Genomic DNA, 26,629 nt, shown 5'->3' on the forward strand with positions numbered 1-26,629 from the left:
CCTCCCGCCAGGGTCAAGGAGTCCCGGGGGGGAGTCCTTGAAGCAAAGACTGAAGCAAAGAAAGCATTCAGCACCTCCGCCTTCTCGGCGTCTCCCATTACCAGGACACCCCCCTCGTTCAGTAAGGGACCCACATTATCCCTAGTCTTCCTTTTACTGTTTACATACTTAAAAAAAACCCTTCTTATTATCTTTTATCTCTTTTGCAAGCCTCATCTCTAGGTGGGCTTTAGCCTTCCTCGTTGCATCCCTGCAGGCCCTGACAACACTTCTATACTCCTCCCAAGAGGACAGGCCCTTTTTCCACATTCCATAGACCTTCCTCTTCCTTTTGATCTTATCGATAAGCTCCTTGCTCACCCAAGCAGGTTTCCTGCCCCCCTTTCCCGATTTCCTACTCTTAGGGATGCACCGATCCTGAGCTTGGAAGAAGTCCTGTTTAAATGTAGCTCAGCTCTCACAAGCACTCTTGCCTTCTAGTAACCTAGCCCATGAGATACCATCTGACGTCATGCTGAACAATTAATATGGGGGGGCTGGCCGGGGTGGGGGGGAAGGGATGGATCTGCTGCTTGGGGACAGGCTTGTCAGCGGGTGGTGAGCAATTGCATTGTGCATCACTCGTTTTGTACACACTATTAGTAGTAATACTATTATCATTATTATTATTTTCCTGTCTTTTCTGTCCTAATAAACTGTCTTTATCTCAGCCCACAGGCTTTCATTTCTTTCTAATTCTCTCCCCTATCCCAGAGAGGGAGGTGGGAGGGTGAGCGAATGGCTGTGTGGCGCTTAGCTGCCGGCTGGGTTAAACCACAACAATAAATCATCTGGTGAAACCAGATGGTCATGGTGAAACACCTCAGCTCCATGCACAACCACAGTAGCTAAGTTTAAGTTTTCCCTGACGGCACGTGTTCCCTTAATTCCAGTGTATTTAACGTGGGCTTGGGACCTGGCCATTCTGGGTCTTTTTGGCTATGAACCAAAGGGGATTGCATTAACGTCAGGGTAAAGCATAGTTTTATCATTTCAAACTGCTGATTTTTCATTCTCCGTCTACATGCAGTCCACTCAGGATTCCTGTGAACGCAAAAGGAAAGAAAATGTGCTTGGTTGTATTCAACTGGCAGGGTTAAAAAGAGGGTGAAATCCACTGAGTGCTAATCCGGTGTACTTTTCCTGAACAATCTTTGGCTTCCCATGCGTAGAGGTTTTTGGGGATAGTTGGTACCATTGCTACTGTTCCAGTCTGAGGCATTTTTACCAGCACAGGTTGTCCAGTGTGAAATCCTGTAGGATATTCTCCTGGTTTAGTATAATGCTTGGGGTGATTGTATTGGTAGATGCACAGAAGACTTTCATTTTGGGGCAGCCATCTAAGGATGGGCAGCACCTTGTATCAATGTCACTATTTCTGCCATGTTTGGAACTGCGGCAGTCAAAGGCGTGGTATTAGCATTTAACTGTCTGTAATCCATGGTAAAACGCCATTGCCCGGTTGGTTTCTTTACCAGCCACACCAGTGAACTGTAAGGTGAACGGGTCCTTTTAATAATGCCTCTTTCTTCCAATTCTGTTACCACCCCGTCAATCCCCATAAGTGCTGCTGCTGGCAACAGATATTGCCGAACATTAGTGATTTGAGAGCGGGGTAAGGGTATGGATGTTTGTAACAGACTCAGTCTCACTGTGCCTGAATCCCTTTGATGTGTCATGAAACTCCACACCATCCCATCTGGGAGTTTCCACATTCATCCACCCAGTATGTCAAATCCTAAAATATTAGTACATGCAGCACCAACTAATACTTCTGCCCTGGTTAATCTTCATACCTCTGGCAGCCAGAGTGAAATTTTTGTGGTGGGACATTCTTTCTTCACACTGTCGATTCCTGTGAATTTAACCCTGCGTCGACCAGGTCTTATGCCCGGGGTTTGTGCTGTCTCATGGGTAATTATTGACATTTGAGCCCTGGTGTCAATGAGAAAGTTTACCAATATTTTTCGGGGTCCAACGGGAAGGGCAATGGTAGGGTCAGAGTATTCAACAGAGAGCCATTGAATTGCTAATACCCGCCGAGCAGGGTGGCTCACTGACCTCCCTGGGAATAGGAGTTTTTTGCTGAGCTTCTGCCTCGTCAATTGGGCTTGGTGCAGGTGTACTTTCCTTATGGGTTGGGGGTTTTCCAGTTAGGCAATTCTCCCCAGCTGGAATATTTTCCTTACCCAGAGATTGGACTAATGTACGGAGAACCTCCGTAGAGATGCCAAGCAAGATTGGTCAGGGTACACCCAAATCTAGGGCCTTACGCCACAACTCACCCTGTTCCTTATTAGGTTTGAACCTCTCTTTGAATTTGGGGTATTTGGGATTTTGAGTGTGGATTTGGCGAACTCACCAGGAGTGATCTGGGGACTTAATACTGGATGAACTAATCCAGTCCATTCGGCGTCCATACTTATTTATGTCTTGTGCAATTTCACTCCAGGTGGGAATGGGGGAGTGCAGATTTTGTCTACAAACGCAATCACCTTCCCTATGAACAGCTTGTATGCGATCCTGGGTATTTGCTACAAACATCTTAAGACAATCAGGGAGTCCACGGATGAGAGGGGTTAATTGAGCTGGGTCGATAGGGGCTGTGATATATGGAGTAATAATTCGTGTCAAGAAGATGGTTGATGTTAATAAAGAAGGGGGAGATGTGGGAGTGTGGTCATGGGGGTCGACAAGCCCCATGGTTGGTGATAACATCAGACTCTTAACGATGAGGCCATCAGGAATGTAGAGTTTAGAGGGAACAAAGAAGGGTGATTCGGGAGACGCCATGCCGTCTTGGGTTGCTTGTTCTCCAGCCGTTAAGGCATGGAAGCTGCTGGGGGTTTGCTGGTTGCCGGGCAAAGTTGTTCGACCAAAGAAGAGTTAGGGGAAAAGGACTTCTGTGGGGCGAATGGTATAAAAAGGGAGCCTGTCCTCGATGATGAAAACAAACAGGGACATGAACTACAGAAACAGGGACAGGCTAACAGAACAGGGACCAGGACAGGAACAGGGACATTGATGGCCTAATGAAGATAGGTTCGACCAAACTCAGCAAACTGCTCGAGGAAGCTCGCATAGAAAGTCGCTGGAAATAGGCGCACCAGAGCTGGAAGGAAGCTCAAGCTGAAGGAAGCGGACCCGCGCACACAACTGCCCCTCGCTGGCCGAAGGTAAGCAGTTGCGCATTATGGGGAATCATATGTCCTTAGAAACAAAGACTGTCCTGGTAACCTTACAGCTTATTCCCTTTATTTCGAATCAGACAGTTTATGATCCTGAAACATGGGACCAAATTGAGGTCAAGGTGTGGGACTCTGCTACTAAAAACGACAAGGTTGCGGTGGGATTGCTCGGCACCTGGCGAGCAATCTGAGGCCTTAAAGAGCCATGTGGGACCACAATCAGAAACGTGTGGTTTGCCAGACAGTGAGGGAGCTGCGGGCTCATCCACCGATCCTTCTGCTACACCATCGGCCCCCCCCGCCGCTACTGCCATCGCAGGACTTTGCTGTTACGCCCCCGGTGACCTGAACGTTCCTTTTGATCCAGGCCCTATAGGCCCTGAAAAGGAGCCGGATCTGTTTCCCTTCGATCCGGGAGGAATAGGATACATAAGGCCCGAAGGCCAAGTTGCTTAACAACTTAAAGCGAGACATATTGTTCCCACGACTAGCCCTGGAATTCTCCGGTGTTTGTAATCAAGAAAAGGAATGGAAAATGGAGACTGTTATATGATCTGAGAAAAATTAATGAAGTCATGGAAGATATGGGAGCACTTCAACCAGGATTACCAGCTCCAACTATGCTCCCCCAGTCATGGACATTAATAGTAATAGACTTAAAGGATTGTTTGTTAAACACTTGCCAGAATTCGGAAAACTTTGCCATGTTTATGTTTCAATTGATACCTTTTCTGATTGTACATATGTATAGGCGTACTCGGGTTTCTTATGAATATGTAAAAGCGATGTTCTATATATTTAGAAAGTTCGACGGTTGTGTGTGCGTGTTGGTAGAGTGTAGACTCCCCGTGCACCCAGCGCTGTTTACTTGCCTTTTATAAATATTACTAAATTCAGATTGAGTTGTATCTTCATTTATAACAGGGCTAACATCAGGGATTTCCTAAATTCATCTCTTTCATATATCACCTGTATGCAGGCTGCTTTCCGTACTGCTACAGCCAGGTTGGAATAGCCTGTGGCTCTAATTTCTAGTGGTTCCACTCTCTCCTGGGGATCTATACCACCTGCCCAGTATGCAGCTCGTGCAGTTAAGGAGCAGTTATGCTCTCCTGGCGTGGTACTTTCAGGGTCTGCACTATGCATTAATCTACGAACCTGCTTAACTGGAGCAGAAGGTTGCATTTTATCTAACAGATGATTAACCCTTTCCAGCAATTGTTTAAGATGACTATTCTCATTCAAAAGTTTAGCAACTCTGATTCCTAATGTTCTTCCTGTCTCCCTTTCAAAGGCTAATGATGACTTTAACACCACATTTTCCAATTTTAAAGCTGTATATTCCACATCAGAAATTAGTTTGGGAGCAGGAATTTCCTTAGCTTCTTGCTGAGTGCAAGACAAACAGGCTCCTAATACTGCACAAATTACACCTTTGCCTTTTTTCACTCCAGTCTTTTGCACAGCCTGACACTGCTTAATGCGTTCTACCCCTGTCTCTCCATCTTTCTAAAATTTTTGAGCCCACTCCTTCCCAACCTGGCAAGGGGCACATTTGTATTTTTGCAGCAGTTTATCCATGGCAATCCTGCCAAATACATCAATTTCTCTGATGTGTTAAAGGCGAGTGCAATTTATTAAAGCAAAAGGTACACAGGTTCTTTGGATTGCCGGTGATAAATTCACTGTCTGCAAAGCACATACAAATACCAAAAGTATGAGTAACACAGCCTGGCTATAAACACGTTAAAAGGTATAAAGCAACTCTATAGAGATTTCTAAGTTTCCCGGGGAGGCACTTGATATAACCAAGTGTTCAAGTCTTACCCAAAGGCGTCCCAATGAGGGAGGAAGAGAGGCTCAGCCCGTCAACTGATCCCAGAAGTCAGAAGGTATCCTTCACAATGGTATCTTCCCTAACAACCTTTCTCTCTTAAGCCAATTTATATTATTTTCTATATTTTAGGTGGAGCTTGAGTGACTCTAGTCATACATATCTTGGTTACGATTGGTGCAAAGTTTTCTCACTTTTGTTTGAAAGTATAGTTTCAGAGAAATTCAGAGCGCATGCTCAGTGAGGGGTGGTCACACCTTGGAGACGGGTAGCTTTTGGGATGGAGGTGTGTTTTGGTATTATAATGATATTATAATGAGAAAAGTTCACTACAGTACAGCATTTTGTCAAAAACATGACAGCTCGTTGGCTCAGGGTAGCAAATGTGAAGTTTATCGGTTTCGGTCTGCACAAGAACAATCAAGTTCCCATCTTATCACAGAGCCTAGCTTCGGTGTCTCCACTCCGCTCCACACTCCGTACCGTTCCTCTTAGCACACCAAGTTCCCCCAGTGTGATTAACATCTAAGGTTGGAGGCTTAGGGAACTTCTATGTAGTGCAGCTGCACTCCACCCTGGAAGCTTCTTCAGTCCTTTCAAAACCTTTTCTTTAAAATGTGAATATCAGTTTAATTTCCAAGTCACCTCAGGCAATTATTCCACACATGTTTAAGGCATACAAGTAGGAAAGACTTCATTACTGATACAGCAGTTTTCTCTTCAAAAAAACAAACATTTTTATCCTCTAAAATTTAGACAACAAAACGGCATATTTGAAAGCATTGTGCCAAAATAAACTACACCAACATTTGAATGTTTGTTCAAAGAAAAAAAATGGAAAAAAAACCCTGATGTATTGAATAACCCCCCTTATTTAAACTAATAAAAAGGAAAAAAGAAAAACACGCTACATCTTTGGCCCAAAATTGTTAGATGTCACCTTATTAAAAAAGGTTTTTCCTAAAAAAGTTAAACGTGGACAAAAGCTCATCTTGATAAATATTTTTGCTTTAGAGTTTAAAATTGTGAATTACTTACTATAAAAAGTAGTGCAATTCAAAAATATCTTGAAGAGGAATGTCTATATAAGCTGTACTATAAGTGTATGTGACATCACTGAGAGCAGTTGTGCTCATGGATTAATGCTACATAGTTTGCACAACCTTGTGGAAAATATATAATCAAAAGAGATGCTTATTGCATAGACATACTTCTGCTGCTACAAAGCAAGAGCTGGTGATAAAAATATCTTTATGTCAGTCCAAAATGCAATGACTCCTGCCAGAGTACATTTAATATAAATGCAAACGAAACTTACTAGATTTAAAAACAATACCCTTGATGCTATGCACTGAGACAGTACTCTGTAAATCAGTTTATTTTCCATGTAGTGGACAAATCCAGTCAGTTTAATTATTTTTCTGCCGGTGAATAGTAAATTCAAAGTACTTATTTTCCCACAAGAATGTATTCACTGTGGCATATTGGGTCTTGCAATAACCCATAAAGCTTTCAATTTAAAGGTTACTTCTAGAAATTTGGAACCGTAACATCAGGTCTTTTTGCCATTAATAACAATGACTACACTACAATAGCTAAAGAACAATTATGTGTGGAAGAAGTAGAACAGCTCAATTAAGGAAAAGAGTTTTAGCGTACTTCGCTCATTTTAGACAGCACTCTACATTGCCCTTTTTGCATACAAAGTGGATTTGAGGATTTCCATTGTAAGAAAGAAATGACAAGCAAAACTGTGTCAAATTGCCCTTTTTTTTGCCCCTTTTTTTTTCAAGTCTATACTTGGACACTAAGACAGAAGCTTTGCATGATATTGCAATTCTTTTTGTTTTTATTATTAAATGAGAAAGTCTGATTTGTTACATTGTCACATTGCTAGTCAGAAATGCTGCAGTGAGGAAGAAAGTCAATGCTGGGTCAACCCAAGTCCTCCTTCTAAAACATTTGTTTACAAAGAAATTATAGCAATGTTCAACACACCCAACACAATGTTTCTTGCTTTCTTCAGAGAGAAGGCCCATCAATCTTCCTCTAATGAGGCATGTTACTACATAAATTAAGATTTGTTTTAAACAATACATCCCCATATTTTCATGAGAAAAAAGCGAGCATCTACAGATGTTACAGAAATCTTCACACATCATCATCATCTGATGTATCACTGCTGCTTGTCTCAGAATCATCATTCTCTAGAGCAGGTTGGAAAGTGCTATTTTTCCAGGGGCTAAATTTAAAATCACAGATAAGGCCATTTTTCAAAATGCCGTTTTTCCGAAGGCCATTTTTTTGCAACTGAAATGGAAAAAACAAAACAAAACAAAACAAAAAACCACAAGAATTATTTAGAGAGAGAAAAACACAACAACCTGTTGCATTTCAACATTCTCTGTCTTCATCTATGGGCTACATTAGATCCACAGCACTACGTGTTATATATACACACAAATGAAAATTCACCTGAGAGCCTTCACTTCTGAACCAGCCACCTGCATCCAAGAGCTTCCAATCATACTAAGCTAAGTGAACAAGAGTTTGCTCTCTTCCCATCTACTTCCTCAGACATTTTGCCCCAGTGACTCCTCCCACATGGTCTCTCCCATGATGCAGTCCATTTTTCTGCAGTTGTGGTGGTTTTACTCAGCTGGGAAGCTGAACTCCACCACAACGGCTCTCTCAGTCCCCTTCCTCAAAGGGAAAGGGGAAGAAGATACAATGCAAAGGGCTCAAGGGTTGAGATAAGGACAGGGAGATCACTCAACAATTATCATCACAGGCAAAACAGACTCAGCATAGGGAGATTAATATAATTTCTTCCCTATCACTAGCAGGCCAGAACAGAGAAAAACTAAAAGCAAACTAAAAACACCTTCCCCCCATCCACCTTCTTCAACATCCTCCCTCCAAGCAGTGCTGGGGAATGGAGAATGGGGGTTGTGGTCAGTCCATAACACTTTGTTTCTGCTACTCATTCATGGTCACTCTCTTCCCCTGCTCCAGCACGGGGTCCCTCCCACAGGATAAAGTCCTTCCCAAACTGATACTGCGTGGGCTTCCACAGGCAGCAGCTCTTCAAGAACTGCTCCAGTATGGGTCTGTATCACAGGGTCCATCCTTCAGAAGCAAACTGCTCCAACACGGGTCCCCCACGGGCAGCAGCTCCTGCCAGGTCACCTGCTCCTGCATGGGCTCCTCTCCACAGGCGACAGGTCTGGCACGGAGTCTGCTCCAGCAGGGGTCCAGCAGGCCGCAGCTTCCTTCAGACCAGCTTCACCTGCTGCTCAACCATGGGCTCCTCCACGGACTGCAGTGTAGAAATCTGCTCCGCTGTTGTACACCATGGGGGACAACCTGCTCCACCATGGTCCTCTCCACAGGCCGCAGGGGAACTTCTGCTCCAGCTCCTGGAGCAGCTCCTCCCCCTCCTTCTTCACTGACCTTGGTGTCTGCAGGGCTGTTTCTCCCTCCTCGCTCTCCCAGCTGCTGTTGCACAGCAGTTATTTTCCTCTTCTTAAATATGCTCTTACAGAGGCACAAACAACATCACTTACTGGCTTGGCTCTGGCCAGCAGCAGGTCCCTTTTGGAGCTGGCTGGAACTGGCTCTTATCTAACATGGGGCAGCTTCTGGACTCTTCTCACAGAGGCCACCCCTGCAGCCCCCCTGCTACCAAAACCTTGCCACATAAACCCAAGACAGCAGTCTACTACTTCAAAAAATAAAAATAAAAAATCAATTGTAGATTGCGTGCTCAGACTCTGTTACTAGTGAATTATATGTTCCTCGATTTCCAGTGAAGAAAGCCAAGAAAGCTGCATAAAGACCTTGAAAGAAAATTCCCTTTCCTCAGGCTGAGCTGAGGAGCTAGAAGGCCTGTGCAATTCTGTAACCAGCACTGCTGAAACTAATTAGAACCCATCCTCTCTTCTTTCTTTGATATGTTGAGAATAGGCCTCATCTAAAATAAGTACTGCTTCCCATATCTTTTTTAACCAGCTATTTTTCTGAAAGGACAAGGAAGGCAAGGAGAGGAAAGAAAAAGGGTACTGAAATGGCATCATCCTTAACTATCAAAATTACTGGAGATCCTCCTTAAAAGGTAGGTATTTAGGGTAGCCACTTGCAAGTTCATAATGGAACATCAACTTAACATTACCTGTTCACTAATGGCTTGGAATTCCCTCATCTCATCCTCTGTTAGTGGAGCACATGTTTCATCATTTTCACTCTCTTCCTGCCAGCCCATCTCCTTTAACAACCTTTAAAACAAAAACGACAATATTAAGGAATTTCTACACGTACTCAGACATTTCAAGCTCTGCCTACGTGAATAGGTAAAGATGTGTAATATATGGATTAGTCCATAATTTGATTTTTAAACAAACTCTTATATAAAAGTAGGTTAAAAGCATAAGATACATAAAGCACAGAAGTTGAGAAGTTCTCAGGTCTTTCACAGCTGACCCTGCTTTTGCTACTACATTTAATTTAAAGGGCTGCAAAACCTAAGTAGTAATACTTTATCTATAGGACACGTTCTTAATTTCAAGCAAATATCTGCACCATCACTTGCACACACCAAGTATTAAATTTCCTGCCATCAGGTTTCACATACAAAACAGACCCTGCCCCCCTCTGCCAGTCCAGTAAATGTACCAACAAAAGCTAAGTTTCCTGTTATATCGCTTCAAGATATTTATTAATCAATTGACAACATTCCCAGATATAGCTGCTCTCAGCATAAGCTGCCCAATGTTTCAAATAAACTCTTATGGAAACCAGGCTAATAAGAACCTCAGTTTTTCCTATTGTTTCAATTGGATGGCTGCTCTCCAGAACTGCAGCAATAAAAAAAGCAAAAGAGAAAATAATTTGGACCACATGCAAGTTCAGCTGTGGATGAAGTGTTTCTCTTGAAAGCTTATCTAGTGTTGCCATGCCGTGGACTTTACAGACCATTAAACTCCAACTTCCATTGTCAAGATATTTATCTAAGAAGTTATCCAAGGTAAATGACTTCATGGATTCATCAAGGGAAAGGCCTGCCTTAGTAATTTGATCTCCTTCCATGATAAGGTCACCTGCTTGGTGGGTGAAGGGAAAGCATTGGACGTAATCATTCTGGATTTTTGTAAGGCCTTTCATACTTGGCCTCATGGCATCCTTCTGAACAAACTGTCCAATTATGAGATAAACAGGTTCATGCTACACTGGGTGACGAACTGTCTGAACGGTAGAGCTCAAAGGCTTGTAGTGAATGGGGTTACATCTAGCTGGTAGCCAGTCACCAGAGGCATTCCCCAGAGCACAATTGGGCCAGTCCTATTCAATGTTTTTATCAATGATGTGGATGCAGGAGTGGAATGCATCCTCAGCAAGTTTGCTGATGATACTAAACTGGGAAGTGCTGCTGACACCCTGGAGAGACGAGAGGCCTTGCAGAGGGATCTAGATAGACTGGAGCACTGGGTGATCGGCAACAGCATGAAGTTCAACAAAGCTAAATGCCAAGTTATACATCAGGGATGAAGTAATGCCAGACACTGGTACAGTCTGGAAAATGAGTAGCTTGAGAGCAGCTCAGCAGAAAGGAATCCGGGGTGGTGGTTGACAATAGGTTCAACGTGAGTCAGCAGTGTGCCCTGACAGCCAGGAGGGCAAACCACATTTTGGGATGCATTAAACACAGCATAGCCAGCCAGTCAAAAGAGGTGATTCTCCCACTATATTTAGTGTTGGTGTGGTCTCACCTTGAATAGCGAACATAGTTCTGGGCTCCACCACATAAAACAGACGTTAAGGTACTTGAAAGCATCCAGCAGTGGGCTACAAAGCTGGTAAAAGGGCTGGAAAGCTGTGGCAGTGTACTCCTGGCCCCCCTTAACCTGACCCTTCACCTGTAACTCTGCTTGGGCGATAGCCATCGGTGACAACCATATTGAATGCATCTGGTCATGACAGTTAAACTAGGCTCAAGGTAGATTCAGGGGAGATAGATCTAATGGCTAACAGACCATGCACCAACCAAATATGGCTGGTATTTTTATGTGCACTACAGGGACTTTATCCCCTTCTACAGTACGTAACAGGTTTGATTGGGGAGGTCCGGCTCGGTTGGCAGATCCCCTAGTGTTGACTAACCAGGTGGCCTTTGCCAAACGTGCATCCCAATTTTGAATGTCCCAGCACCCATTGCCTTCAGTGTAGTCTTTAATAGTCCATCACACGGCCTCGTGGATGCTGATGCATGATAGGGGGATGTGATTTACCCACTCATGGCCACGCTCTTTGGCCTAGGTGTCTATGAGGTTGTTTTGGAAATGAGTCCCTGTGGCTGTGTACTCCTCTTGCTCCCCCCAAACCTGACCCTTCACCTGTAACCCTGCTCAGGTGATAACCAACAGTGGCGATTGTGATGAATGCTCCTGGTCATGATAGCCTAACCAGGCTCAAGGTAGATTCAGGGGCGATAAATCCAAGGACTAATGGATCATGCAACAACCAAATATGGCTGGTATGCAAATATGACTAGTAGTCAATCTTCTTACCCCATAAATAGGGGACAGACAAGAGCCTGCTAAGCTCTCCTGTACTGCAGCAACCTGCATGCCAAGATCTTCCCCTTTAGCAGGGATGCCTCTCAAGGTTACTCCTCAAGGTCAAGAGATTCCTTACCTGGGACAGATACTCGGTAAGTGACTAATAGCTAGCTTGTTGAAACTTTGCAAGTAATTTGCTAAGCACGCTGAAACTTTGTAATCTTAACTAAGTGATATAAAGGAACGGTTGTGCATATAAACTGATAAGTCTAGGATTGGGACACGATCCACTCCTCGGAGTTTGTATGGCAAAAGGGACTCCATTCTGAACCTCGTAAGTCAATGTGAGGATCTCCCTGATACTTTGTCTAACCCTGTCCTCTATGCAGTAAATAATCAAGTGACCTTGCCATCATGAATCTTGTTAATGCCACATTTACCATTAGAGCTTTATTAAATTGCTGTCTCAACCAGTTTATCTCTGCTAAATCACTATTTTCATCAATAAATATATTGCTGCTTCTCTCTTACAAGTGAAGTGAATAATTCCTTTTGTGACAAAGGCATGTCCTATGAGGAGAGGCTGAGGACACTTGGGTTGTCTAGTTTGGAGAACAGAAGGCTAAGAGGTGACCCCGTTGCTTTCTACAACTTCTTGAGAAGGGGAAGTGGAGAGGGAGGTGCTGGTCTCTTCTCCCTAGTAAACAATGACAGGACATACGGGAAGTGCACAAAACTGTGCCAGGGGAGGTTCAGACTGGACATGAGGAAAATTTACTTGACTGTGAGGGTGGTCAAAAACTGGAACAGGCTTCCTAGCAAGACAGTAGATGCCCCAAGCCTGCCAGCGTTCGAGACATTTGGATAATGCCCTCATTAATATGCTTTAACTCTTGGTAAGCCCTGAAGTGGTCAAGCAATTGGACTAGATGATCTTGGAAGGTCCCTTCCAACTGAACTATTCTATTCTAAACACTTGAGTACAACCTGGAGTACCACTCGCCAAGGTGATCAGCTGCAGTGCAGGCAAGTTCTGCAGCGGAACAAGGAATGACGGTGTGCAGGGGAGTTCCTGCAAGGCCTCGTGAGAGCATCTGATGAGGCTTAGGCTGGGCCAGGAGCAGTGGCAGCCAGCCCCACATGTACAAAAGCATCACCAATGGAGCACCATCACCCAGGAGCAGGGTTAAGAAGGGAGGCAAACAGGGTGTGGTGCATCAGCTAGGGAGTGGTGGGGCAGTTTGCGCAGAAGGGCACTGTGTTGTGGTTTAACCCGGCTGGCAGCTAAACACCACACAGCCATTCGCTCACCCTCCCCCCTCCCTCTCTGGGATGGGGGAGAGAAACGGGAAAGTGAAGCCTGTGAGTTGAGATAAAGACAGTTTATGAAGACAGGGAAATAATAATAACAATAATAACAATAATAATAATGATAACGGTACTACTAATAATAATGTGAACGAAACAAGTGATGCACAATGCAATTGCTCACCACCCGCTGACCGATGCCCAGCCTATCCCTGAGAAGTCGGCCCCCCCACCCCGGCTAGCCATCCCTATACATTGTTTAGCATGACGTCAGATGGTATGGAATACCCCTTTGGCCAGTTTGGGTCAGCTGTCCTGGGTCTGTCCCCTCCCAGCTCCTGCTGCACCCCTAGCCTGCCCGCTGGCAGGACAGAGCGAGAAGCCGGAAAGTCCTTGGCTTGGTGTAAGCACTGCTCTGCAACAATTAAAACATCAGCATGTTATCAGCGCTCTTCTCATCCTAATCCAAAACATAGCACCCTACCAGCTACTAGGAGGAAAATTAACTCTGTCCTAACTGGAACCAGGACACACTGTCACTGCCACTTCCAACAGTGATTGTAACCTGCTGTCTTGGGTTTACGTAGCAAGGGCTTGGTAGCAGGGAGGCTGCAGGGGTGGCCTCTGTGAGAAGAGTCCAGAAGATGCCCCATATTAGAGAAGAGCCAGTTCCAGCCAGCTCCAAAAGGGACCCACTGCTGGCCAGAGTTGAGTCAATAAGTGATGTTGGCTGTGCCTCTGTAAGAACATATTTAAGAAAGGGGAAAAAAAAAAAAAAAAAAAAAGAGAAACAGCCCTGCAGACACCAAGGTCAGTGAAGAAGGAGAGGGAGGAGGTGCTCCAGGCACTGGAGCAGAAGTTCCCCTGCGGCCTGTGGAGAGGACCATGGTGAAGCAGGTTGTCCCCCTGCAGCCCATGGTGTATGACGGCAGATCAGATCTCCACGCTGCAGCCTGTGGAAGGAGCCCATTGTGGAGCAGGTGGACCTGACCTGAAGGAGGCTGCAGCCCATGGAGAGCCCCTCAGGAGCAGGCTCCAGGCCAGACCTGTAGCCCTTGGAGAGGAGCCCATGCAGGAGCGGGTGATCTGGTGGGAGCTTCCACCTGTGGAGGACCCACGTTGGAGCACTTTGCTCCTGAAGGGTGGATCCTGTGATACAGACCCATATTGGAGCAGTTCTTGAAGAGCTGCTGCCTGCGGGAAGCCCATATAGGATCAGTTTGGGAAGGACTGCATCCCATGGGAGGGACCCCATGTTGGGGCAGGGGAAGAGTGACCATGAAGGAGTGGCAGAGATGAAGCATTATGGACTGACCGCAACCTCCATTCCCCATGTTGCCGCTTGGGGGAAGGACACAGAAGAGGGTGGATAGGGTGGGGGGTGGGGGTGGTGGTTTTAGTTTGCTTTTAGTTTCTCTCTGTTCTGGTCTGCTAGTGATAGGGAAGAAATTATATTAATCTCCCTATGCTGAGTCTGTTTTGCCTGTGATGATAATTGTTGAGTGATCTCCCTGTCCTTGTCTCAACGCTTGCTCCTTTTTTTTCATGTTTTCTCCCCTTTTCCTTTGAGGAGGGGGAGCCAGAGAACAGTTGTGGTGGAGTTCAGCTGCATAGCAGGGCAAAACTACCACACCTGTGTGCAAGGAACTCTAGTCATAGCATACACCCTTTGCGTCCCCTCTGGCCTCTCCAGCCACAGGCACTGATGCAGCTACCCCAGCAGAGCTCCCCTGGCAACAAGCAGCCATCCACATCTCAGACTGCAGAGCACGCCCATGTTTTCTGTCAGTGATGGCAGCAGTGAGTATACATGTGGGGAGGTATGCCCAGGTAGAACTGCTCAGCCTGGTGACAGAGCTTCGGGAGGAGGTGGGCAGGCTGAAGAGCAGCAGGGAGTCAGAGAAGGAGATCAACTGGTGGAATCATACTTTACCATCCCTGAGACAAGCATGCGGGCCAGCCACAACACAAGAAACAAAGGATCCCCCTACCCTCTCACCACCAGGCAAAAGGAGGGGAACTAAGAGACGGGGGGGGGGGGGGAGGAAGGGAATGGAAGCAGGTTTCTGCCCAGGGTGGCAGGCAACCCCGCTCCCTGCCTACTTCACCTCCTTGGGTGTTCTTATACAGCAACTATGAGGCTCTGGAACATGACCGACTGTGGTGGTTTTACTCGGGTGGGTGGCTGAGCTCCACCACAACCGCTCTCTCACTCCCCCTCCTCAAAGAGGAACGGGGAGAAAATACGATGAAAAGGGCTCAAGGGTTGAGATAAGGACGAGGAGATCGCACAGTAATTATCGTGACGGGCAAAACAGACTCAGCATAGGGAGACAGTAAGATTTATTACCTATTACCTACTATTATTACCTATTATTTATTACCTACAAGCTAGAGAACTGAGAAACAAATGAAAGAAACCAAAAGCACCTTCCCCCCCATCCACCCACTTCCACCTCCTCCCCCCGAGCAGCGCTGGGGAACGGGGGTTATGGTCAGTCTATAGCGCTTCTTCGCCGCCGCTCCTTCTCGGTCACTCTCGTCCCCTGTGCTGTGGGGTCCCTCCCACGGGATGCAGTCCTTGCTGAACTGATCCGACGTGGACTTCCCACAGGCAGCAGCTTTTCAAGAACTGCTCCAGATATGGGTCCGTACCACGGGGTCCATCCCTCAGGAGCAAACTGCTCCAACCTGAATCCCCCACGGGCAGCAGCTCCTGCCATGTCACCTGCTTCTGCGTGGTCTCCTCTCCACGGGCTACAGGTCCGGCCCGGAATCTGCTCCGGCAGGGGTCTTCCGCAGGCCGCAGCCTCCGTCGATGCAGGTTCACCTGCTCCACCGTGGTCTCCTCCACAGGCTGCAGCGTGGAACCCTGCTCCACCGTGGTACTCCATGGGCTGCAGGGGGACAGCCTGCTTCACCATGGTCCTCACCACAGGCCGCAGGGGACTTCTGCTCTGGCGCCTGGAGCACCTCTCCCCCTCCTTCTTCACTGACCTTGGCGCCTGCAAGGCTGTACCTCACTCCTCTCACTCTCCCAGCTGCTGTGTGTGGCGCAGCGTTTTTTTTCCCTGTCTTAAATATGCTCTCACAGAGGCGCAAAACAACATCACTTATTGGCTCAGCTCTGGTCAGCAGTGGGGCCCTTACCTAACACGGGGCAGCTTCTAGATCCTTCTCACAAAAGCCACCCCTATGGCCCCCTGCTACCAAAACCTTGCCACGTAAACCCACTACACTGACAGACAAACAACGATGTGGATGAAGGTCCAACGAGGTGCGAGGTGATCCCTAGGGCAAGTCAGCCCCTATCCCCTATATCACAACAGGCTCCATCAAGAAAAAAAAAAAGGGCTATTGTCATAGGTGACTCCTCCTCCTTTCTGTGGGGAACAGAGGGCCCAATATATCGACCCAACCCATAGGGAAGTCTACTGCCTCCCTGAGGCCCAGGTAAGAGACATTGCTAGAAAAGTCGCTTACCTGGTATGGCTATCTGATAGTTACCTTTTATTGGTTTTATATGCTGGCAGGAATGAAGTAGCAAAGAGAAGTCCAAGGGCAATCAAAAGGGACTTCAGGGCCTTGGGGCAACTGGTTAAGTGTAATATTTTCCTCTGTCCTTCCAGTAGCAGGGAACAATACTGAAAGGAATAGGCAGACCCAGCTGATCAATATGTGGCTCCGAGGCTGGTAGCATCAGCAGAATTTAGGGTTGCTCAATCAAGGGATGGTCTACACAACACCAGGCCTGCTGGCACCTGATAGGATGCACCTTTCTCAGAGGGGGAAAAATGATTTTTGCCCAGGAGTTTGCAGGGCTGACTGATAGGGCTTTAAACTAGATTTGAGGGGGAAAAGGGATAAAACCAGGCCCACCAGTGATAAGCTATAGGATGGCATGCCAAAATTGGAAGGACTGCATGCTAGCGAGATCCTTCTGCCTGCTCCAAAGTATTGGGTACAATGAAGCACATTTAAAATGTTTCTACACAAACGCATGCAGCATGAGGAACAAGCAAGAGGAGCTAGAAGCCTTGGCCCAGTCCCAGAGCTATGACGTTATTGGCATAAGCGAAACCTGGTGGGAAGAGACCTGTGACTGGTCTGTTACGATGGACGGTTATGGGCTCTTCAGAAGGGATAGGCAGGGCAGATGAGGCAGAGGGGTGGCACTGTATGTAATGGAGGGGCTGAACTGTACAGAGCTTGCAGTAAGCAATGACACGGTTGAGAACCTCTAGGTAAGGATTAAGGGACAAGCAATTAAAGGGGATGTCGTTGCGGGAGTCTACTATAGACCATAGGACACTACTATAGGACAGGATGACAACACTGATGAACTATTCTTTAAGGAACTGAGAGATACCTCTAGATCAGCTGCCCTTGTCCTTATGGGGGACTTCAACCTGCCAGATATCAACTGGGAATATCACATAGCTGAGACAAAGGGGTCCAGGAGATTCCTGAAGCACCTTGATGATAACTTTTTGGTACAGGTACAAAGAGAGCCAACTAGGAAAGGTGCCCTCCTAGACCTGTTGCTTGTAAACAGGGAGGGTCTGGTGAGTGAAGTGGCGATAGGTGGCCACCTTGGCCATAGTGAAGACTAGAAGAAGACTACATAAGGTGGAAAAGAATGCATTTCCTTTGCATAACTGCTTTGGTGGAACAACAGTGTACCTCCTCAAAAATAGTGCAAAGAGGCAAATATTCACACTGAGGCAATCTGCAGTTTTTTCCTGGATAGCAGCAACCAGAAGGAATGCTGCTGGAGTTTCCTCCATGGGAGCTAGCACTCACTTCAACCCACAACACCTTCTGCATCAAATCCTGAGAAAATCTGCATTGCTCTTCAGTGACAGAGGCACAATTCAGGATGCAATGGCCTCATATAGTTTCTATTTTTCTAGCACATGCTAGTGTCAGAGCCAGGACGGGCTTCTTTGTAATTTTTCAAGTCTCACCTGACAGCAGATGCTGATATCGCAGCATGTACAGACTATAACTAGGAGCGAGTTTTGGGATGCAGGGAGGAAGAGAAATGGAGACATTCCTCTGGTGATTAAACTTGAGATATCTCAAAAGATGAAATAATCAAAGTATTTTAGCTAGTACCAAAAGTGGTACAGCAATATCTGAGCATGAAGAAAGTGGTTTTAAGCATTAAGACACCGAAAACAGGGGTTTAATCTGAGGGTGAAGACTGGCATTTAACAAAGATAGCACATTCTCTTGCTGCAAAGTTTTTGCCAACAGGATTAGCACCTTCTTCAGGCAAACCTTAAGGTCTGATGACCTTAAATCTTCAGAGGTTAAAAAGCAAAAGCAAAACACACCACTATCTCGCAAAAATTAAAGATGTTTCTAAAAGTATAGGCCAGAACTGGCACAGAGTACTGACACAGATGAAGAACAGTGAATATATTAAAACAGAATTAATTAGATGAATTCAAGTTGATGTTGTGTACCTGATTCTCCATTTAGCCAGATGTCAGCAAGAAACACTCTTCAACATAACTCTCCCTACAAAAAATCCTAGGTCCCAATACAACAGATGTGCACTGGACAACCCTGCATGCAACCAATGACAGCACTAACCATTATTAAAACCATACTAAAAGCCCAAAATTGTAGAGGGATGGGACGGCACTACTTAGTCTGCTTAAAAAAGTTAACAGGACAACAAGAGAAATGGAAGTTATATCCCTCTGTATTGCTCAGACCTAACTGAACAATGCGATTGCCAGAGCAGTGAAATCAGCGGAAATAATGCACAAGTCATCCAAAGCTTCTCTTTTATGAGAATACGCTCATTTGGGTTATACACATACAAAAAAGACTTGCTACTATGTAATGCCAAAAGCATTTCAGTGATAGTTATATTTTTAGCAACAGTAATTTGAGTCAAAGTTTTACTGCAAGCAAGCTAGGATTTTAATAGTATTATGTATAATTGAACAGTTATATAGCTGTTAATTTAAGTAAAATTTAGGGCAATAGCTAAATAACTTAAGCAACGTTGTCTCTTTAAAGCAGCATTAGGCTTCTAGGACAGTTAAGAATGTAAACTACACTAAAGATTTCAGATTAGCAAACTCAACACCTACAGGATGAATATATAATCACTGCATGCTGGAAACTCCCCCAGCAGAAGGAAAGTCCAAGATTTATTTTGTACAATGTGCCAATAGTTATTAGGCATGCACAAGCATCCTGCGAGTTAAGCTGGTCACTTCGAGTCCACTTTTCCACAAAAAGGCCTACCATAACGTCTTCATGCATGCAGAAATCCACACACACACACACACACACACACACACACACAAAAAAAGAAAAAATCACAAACAGAACAGGGTACATTTCACCTTCTATAATCATGATGGAGAAGAAGTCATGAAAGTCTCTGCGGGTACTACAGAAGGAAAATTTCTCTAGTCCAATGTATACATAGAATCTATCACTGAAAAAAGACACTGTTTCTTTAGTTAACAGTAAGAAATTAACAGGACTCATGACAAGCTCGCCTCCAGACTGAGTTATGATTTCCTAGCAGCACCATTCTCATCTTTATCACCTGCTACTGCAGTTACACCTAGGAGATACTAGAATTATATTTCAATCCTTTTCTGAAGTTACTTTCTCCCTTTCTATTGCATTGTCTTGTGATATCACTGACCATGTCAAATAGCTATAAAAACAATCCATTTCTTTAACAAGGAAAAGTTCACTGGGTTTTACATAAGATGCAACATTTGAAGTATTATTAATACAGATAGCAACTACACGCATTGTTCCTCCTAGATATACAGCCCAAAATCAGAGGGATGAAAGTCTCTATGTAGTTTGCTTTATTTCGTTAAGGAAATATCAAATTTTTAGTAAAGCAAGTTAAAGATGCCAGTACACAAGCCTAATAGAAGCAAAGTATATTCCACGTTAAATTAGTACGTCTAAAACTTAAACTCTTATTAAGTATTGTCTTCTCAGCTTCCAGATTCTGACTTCTAAGCTTGTAAGAACTGAAGACACTCACTTACCATGAAGAAACATTTTATATAATAAATACATACCTATGCTCTGCCTCAAGTGAGCTTGAAAGAACATCTGCCTGAGGAAAAGTTGAAGATCTAATGATTAGTTGAGATGTAACTGAAGCATTGCCATTCTCTTGCGGAATTTCATTTTCGAAGTTTTGATTTATATATCTGTCATGACGAGGACTGTTGCTGTTATGCAAGTCAAAGGAGTCATCCTGTTAAAGCAATTATACATTACAGAGTTTAAAAGTAAATTCCACTCAAGTAAACCTCTACAAATGCTGCAAAATTCCCAGGCTGTTGTAACAGCAATTGTAACTTACTAGCCATGATATAAGAACTAGGAAGAAAGCTTATTTAGAAAGCAGACTGTTCAGGTTCACTCAAATATTAAAAGTTCTTTAGTCCCATAAATCTAAAATGCTTATTCTACTCATTCGGCAACTTGTAATTTTTATTCAGTAAGTAGCCAAACTGCCTCAGAAGTCTTAGCAACTGTAAAAACAAAGAAGAGTATGATTATCTAGCTAGCACTCTTTTGACAACAAAAGCCCCAGACTTGGCATATAACAGCATTACCCATAGCAGGAGGCAATCACCCAGCCAGTTCTGCACTTGTAAGAAATATTTTTGAGTCCAGGATTGAGACCATCATTATCATTCCCCTTCCATTCAGTGTTATCTGCTTCCAGAAATTTTAGAATGCTTAGCAAGAAATTCTTAAGAGGTATCCCAGTAAACATATGTTCAGCTGTTAAGTTATTAACCTGGAAAATGCATCTTAGATTATCAAAGAAAATTCATAAAAATATTAAAGAATTTTAGCGTATTAGGGCAAAAAACCTTCCTCCAAGCATGATTCAGAAGCTGATCACAATTTGCATCATTATTTCAGAGGTGAGGTCTGTCACTGCAGGCCTTAAAAATTATCAACATCATCACATTATAAAAGACTGATGCGAAGTTATCTACTTAACCACTCAGTTACACAGTGCATCTTCTACTGATGATCATTTAAATTAATGTTGGAAGCTGGACAACTATTACAGTTACATGATTTGTTACACCTGAACATCTTCTGACACCAGTTAGTGAAACAGCAATGGCAGGGAACTAAATACATGCAATTAAAAACAAATACTCCAAGCTATGTGTTACATACATCTGTCCAACGATATTATGACTTTTTTTTCCCCTCCAAAATACACTGCATCTGAAAATCAGCTGTGTAGAGCGAGACAACCAAATGCATTTGACATAAATACCATGAAGATATTAAGAGTTCAAGACGATTTCAGGAACAGAAACTCCAATCACGTTCACATAATATTTTCAGAATTCTGAAGCTCAAAACAGTGTTAACCAAGATCTTTTTAATCTTAAATCAAAATCTTTGTGCATTTCTTAAACAACACTGCACCCAACACCCACCTCAGGGTGTATTCAGCAATACAATACCAAATAAAAAGATGCAGACGTTTCCTAACTCACTCACTGTGTAAGTTTTACTCTGCTACGCGGCTGAACTCTACCGCAACTGCTCTCTCGCTCCACTCCTCAAAGGAAAAGGGGGAGAAAATATGATGAAAAGGGTGCAAGGGTTGAGATAAGGACAGGGAGATCACTCAACAATTATCATCACAGGCAAAACAGACTCAGCATAGGGAGATTAATATAATTTCTTCCCTATCACTAGCAGGCCAGAACAGAGAGAAACTAAAAGCAAACTAAAACCACCACCCCCACCCCCCACCCTATCCACCCTCTTCTGTGTCCTTCCCCCAAGCGGCAACATGGGGAATGGAGGTTGCGGTCAGTCCATAATGCTTCATCTCTGCCACTCCTTCATGGTCACTCTTCCCCTGCCCCAACATGGGGTCCCTCCCATGGGATGCAGTCCTTCCCAAACTGATCCTATATGGGCTTCCCGCAGGCAGCAGCTCTTCAAGAACTGCTCCAATATGGGTCTGTATCACAGGATCCACCCTTCAGGAGCAAAGTGCTCCAACGTGGGTCCTCCACAGGTGGAAGCTCCCACCAGATCACCCGCTCCTGCATGGGCTCCTCTCCAAGGGCTACAGGTCTGGCCTGGAGCCTGCTCCTGAGGGGCTCTCCATGGGCTGCAGCCTCCTTCAGGTCAGGTCCACCTGCTCCACAATGGGCTCCTTCCACAGGCTGCAGCGTGGAGATCTGATCTGCCATCATACACCATGGGCTGCAGGGGGACAACCTGCTTCACCATGGTCCTCTCCACAGGCCGCAGGGGAACTGCTGCTCCAGTGCCTGGAGCACCTCCTCCCTCTCCTTCTTCACTGACCTTGGTGTCTGCAGGGCTGTTTCTCACTCTTTGCTCTCCCAGCTGCCATTGCACAGCAGGATTTTTTTTTTCCCCTTTCTTAAATATGTTCTTACAGAGGCACAACCAACATCATTTATTAGTTTGGCTCTGGCCAGCAGCGGGTCCCTTTTGGAGCTGGCTGGAACTGGCTCTTCTCTAATATGGGGCAGCTTCTGGACTCTTCCCACAGAGGCCACCCCTGCAGCTCCCCAATACCAAGTCCTTGCCACGTAAACCCAACGCATGCATACAGTTAAGTTGTGCAGTGCCATTACAGCAAATTTTATTTTTCCTGAAATAGAAACAGGGTCAGAAAAGTTAGTCTTACAAGCAAAGCACAGTGGCACTGTTGTTTTTTGTTGTTGTTATTTTCATCTCTGAGTAACCCTTCAAGATCACTTAAAAAAAAATAAAAAATATATATATATATTAAACCACTCATAGATGTGTAATCACCTCATCCTGAATAACACATTATTTACCTTCACACATACTACATAAGGTAACTATGCTTACTATGCTTATAGCTCTTTGGTGGCAGGTAGCACAGACAAATATTCTCAACGTGTCAGCCAGGCACTGCATGAACTGATCCAGAATGAAAGAAATCTGACATAATATTATATACAGTATCATCATAGAAGAATTCTAGATTCTAGAATCTAGATAAATACAGTACAGACCTTCAAGCTCTCAATTTCAAAGTAAAAGCAGTTTCTTTATATAGGCATAAATCAAAATATTGCTTCTATGACAAAACTAAGAATAGAGAACTTCTGGGTATCTAAGCCCTCCAATTAGAAGGGAAACAATTTGAGAAAAAGAACAAAGTTTTTCCATTAATTGCTTTGAAGGATGCCCTAGTTTCAGCTAGGATAGAGTTAATTTTCCTCCTAGTAGCTGATAGGGTGCTGTGTTTGGGATTTAGGATGAGAAGAGCGCTGATAACATGCTGATGTTTTAATTGTTGCAGAGCAGTGCTTACACTAAGCCAAGGACTTTTCGGCTTCTCGCTCTGTCCTGCCAGCGAGCAGGCTGGGGGTGCAGCAGGAGCTGGGAGGGGACAGACCCAGGACAGCTGACCCAAACTGGCCAAAGGGGTATTCCATACCATCTGACGTCATGCTAAACAATATATAGGGGTGGGTAGCTGGGGTGGGGGGGCCAGCTTCTCAGGGATAGGCTGGGCATCGGTCAGCAGGTGGTGAGCAACTGCACTGTGCATCACTTGTTTTGTACACACTATTAGTAGTAATACTATTATCGTTATTATTATTATTATTTTATTTTCTGTCCTAATAAACTGTCTTTATCTCAACCCACAGGCTTTATTTTCCTGATTCTCTCCCCCATCCCAGAGAGGGAGGGGGAGCGAACGGCTGTGTGGTGTTTAGCTGCCGGCTGGGTTAAATCATAACAGTTGTTTTGGCACCCAATCTGGGGCACGAACGGTTGAGATAACGACAGATCTGACCAGAGTGTGTTAAGCCAAAATTGGTATAAGTATTAGATCTGCTTAATAGTTGCTAGTCACAATTTTGATTGCTTTGATCTCAGGTCTGCTGTGCCTGTTTTCCAAATTGAGATATATAGCACGTTACTTACTGTATGTATTCCCTTTCGTGCGGTTTATCTTTTCCGGGGCCTGGTTTAAGATCATTATTTTACTGTACGGTGTAACACTGGCTTATGATTTGAAAAAATCATATCATTTGGTCATGAAACTAACCTGGTATTTGTACTCAGCACTGTCGTCAACTCTATACTTTGGAAACCATATCTCGGAAACTATTAACAATTACACCTATTACCTTTTTTCTTCAGGGAGCCAACCTGTGGAGAGGACAGGGGGTGATGTTTTTCCTACTTGTTCACTCTCCCTTTCTCCTTCACCCCCCCTCTTCTCCTCGGGGCTAGTTATGATAGCTCTTCAAGATTTTGAATATCCTTGGGATGTTCAGACCAGCATGTTGTTATTATGTCTCCTTAATGCGCTTCAGATTTTGTCTAAGGTTTAACAACTACTTAGGAATGCCATCCAGGGATCTGTCCTGAGGCAGGATAGTTATGAGTGGCAGGGAGTGTGGGAGGATATGGACAGGCATCTAGCGCAGTGGGCACTTCGAGTGCTTTGGAAATTCACCCCTGAAAAACTGCAAAATCCTAAAAAACTGGCAGAATGCTTGAAAAAGGGGTATCATCACTCTGGCAATTCCAAAGAGACACAAATCACTGCAACGTGCTGGGGTCTGGCCTATGCCTATTGAGCTGCAATCGATGCCACTGTAACCCTAGTGACAGACCCTGTGGCCACTCCAAGTCCTGTGAAAGGCCCAATGGCCACTCCAACCTCTGCAGCCACTCCAGCCGCTCCAGCCTCTGTGGCTGCTCCAGCCCCTGTGGCCGCTCCAGCCCCTGTTATGGGCCCAGCAGTCATTCTAGCTCCTGTGACAGGCCCAGCGGTTGTTCTAACCCCTGTGATGGGCCCAGCGGTCATTCTAGCTCCTGTGACGGGCCCAGTGGTCGTTCCAATCCCTGTGACAGGCCCAGAGTTTATTCCAACCCCTGTGGCGGGCCCTGCCTTCGTTGCAACCCTGTGGCAGGCCCTGTGGCTGGGTCAGGGAAACAAAACTGTAGCAGTGCAAGTTGCCCCTGTAACCAAGATGAAAAAATGGTTTAGAGACTCAGATCCTTTAGAAGGCAGAGAAACTCCTGCTAAGACTAGGTATGGAGAAGACGAGGCCGGGCCATCAGCGGAACAGGAGGATGAAGATGAAGATGTCGAAAAAACAACAGAAACCAACCCTAACCCTATACCAGCATGAGCTACGAGACATGCAAAAAGATTTTGGTCATTGTATAGGTGAGCACCTTGTCACCTGGCTGTTCCGGTGCTGGAACACCGGAGCCAATTATCTGGAATTAAAGGGCAGGGAAGCCAGGTGGCTGGAATCCCTTGCTAGGGACGCATGCATTGACAAAGCAATTGGAGATGGAGCACACATCTTCAGCCTCTGGAGGCGTCTCCTGTCAGCTGTGAAGGAAAGGTATCCCTTCAAGGAAGAACCTGTATGTCTACCAGGCAAGTGGACCACCATGGAGAAGGGAATCCAGTATCTGAGGGAATTAGCCGTACAGGAGGTGATTTATAAGTACCTAGAGAACAAACAAATATCCACAGATCCAGATGAAGTCAAGTGTACACGACCCATGTAGCGGAAGTTTGTACGGAGTGCACCATCATCATATGCCAGCTCATTGGCAGTAATGGCCTGGAAAGACCATGAGGAACCCATGGTGGATGAATTGGCTAAACAACTCCGGCAGTACGAAGAAAGTCTCTCCTCTTCCCTACAGGCCTGCGTGTTCACTGTGGAGAAACTTTATGAAAAGGTCCACCAACTAAAAGAGAATATTCTCGAGAAACTTTCTGAAGAGGTCCACTAACTAAAAGAGAATTTATCTTCCTCCTCACCTGTACAAACCAGTGTCTCAGCTATCGGGCGTAAGAATCCTTCTGTGCAAGGAAGATGATATAGTGGGTACACACCCTGTGCCACCCTGTGGTTTTACCTATGTGACCATGGAGAGGACATGAGAAAATGGCATGGAAAATCTACCTTGACCCTGGAGGCATGGGTATATGAGTTGCAGGGAAAAACAATCAGGAAAAAGGGGTTCTATGACAAACTTGCTGCTCCAACTTCCAGCAGGCAGTCCTCCAGACACAGAAATGAAGATTCTGACCAGGACTAGAGGGGCCCTGCCTCCAGCCAGGGGGAGGAAAGGGACAATCGAGTTTATTGGACTGTGTGGATTCAATGGCCTGGCACATCAGACCCACAGAAGTATAAGGCTTTAGTAGATACCGGTGCACAATGTACTGTAATGCCATCAGGCTATAAAAGGGCCAGAGCCCATCTGTATTTATGGGGTGACGGGGGGATCCCAGCAGTTAACTGTATTGGAGGCTGAAGTGAGTCTAACCGGAAATGAGTGGCAAAAGCACCGTATTGTGACTGGCCCAGATGCTCCGTGCATCCTTGGCATAGACTTAGAAGAGGATATTTCAAGGACCCAAAAGGGTTCTGCTGGGCTTTTGGCATAGCTGCCTTGGAGACAGAGGACATTAAACAGTTGTCTACCTTGCCTGGTCTCTCAGAGGACCCTTCTGTTGTGGGGTTGCTGAGGGTCGAAGAACAGCAAGTGCCAGTCGCTACCACAGCTGTGCACCGACGGCAATATCGCACCAACCGAGACTCCCTGATTCCCATCCATAAGCTAATTAATCAACTGGAGAGCCAAGGAGTGATCAGCAAGACTCATTC

At 45.2% G+C, this 26,629-nt stretch overlaps 2 protein-coding genes across 26 annotated transcripts in view; one reads left to right on the forward strand and one right to left on the reverse strand.

The window, feature by feature from the left end:
- Positions 1-26,629, forward strand: part of LOC308184831 (bis(5'-nucleosyl)-tetraphosphatase [asymmetrical]-like) — a 118,966-nt gene that overhangs the window by 6,276 nt on the left and 86,061 nt on the right. The gene's annotated exons all lie outside the window — the stretch shown is intronic.
- The window catches only part of LOC308184754 (vasculin-like), an 80,300-nt gene continuing 59,401 nt past the window's right edge, over positions 5,731-26,629 (reverse strand). For 18 of the 25 annotated variants that reach the window (XM_080572207.1, XM_080572205.1, XM_080572209.1 and 15 more), the window contains 3 exons: positions 19,997-20,178; positions 9,233-9,335; positions 6,893-7,371 (listed from right to left, as the gene is read on the reverse strand). In XM_080572207.1, the coding sequence (XP_080428333.1) occupies positions 7,213-7,371; positions 9,233-9,335; positions 19,997-20,178 (444 nt within the window). In that variant the 3' untranslated portion in view covers positions 6,893-7,212. Of the gene's footprint in view, positions 7,372-9,232; positions 9,336-19,996; positions 20,179-26,629 lie in introns of all 25 variants that reach the window. The other 7 variants (XM_080572211.1, XM_080572208.1, XM_080572212.1 and 4 more) reach the window with 1 other exon arrangement.

This window comes from Anser brachyrhynchus (genome assembly GCF_964034855.1).
Source record: "Anser brachyrhynchus genome assembly, chromosome: W".
Lineage (NCBI taxonomy): Eukaryota > Metazoa > Chordata > Aves > Anseriformes > Anatidae > Anser > Anser brachyrhynchus.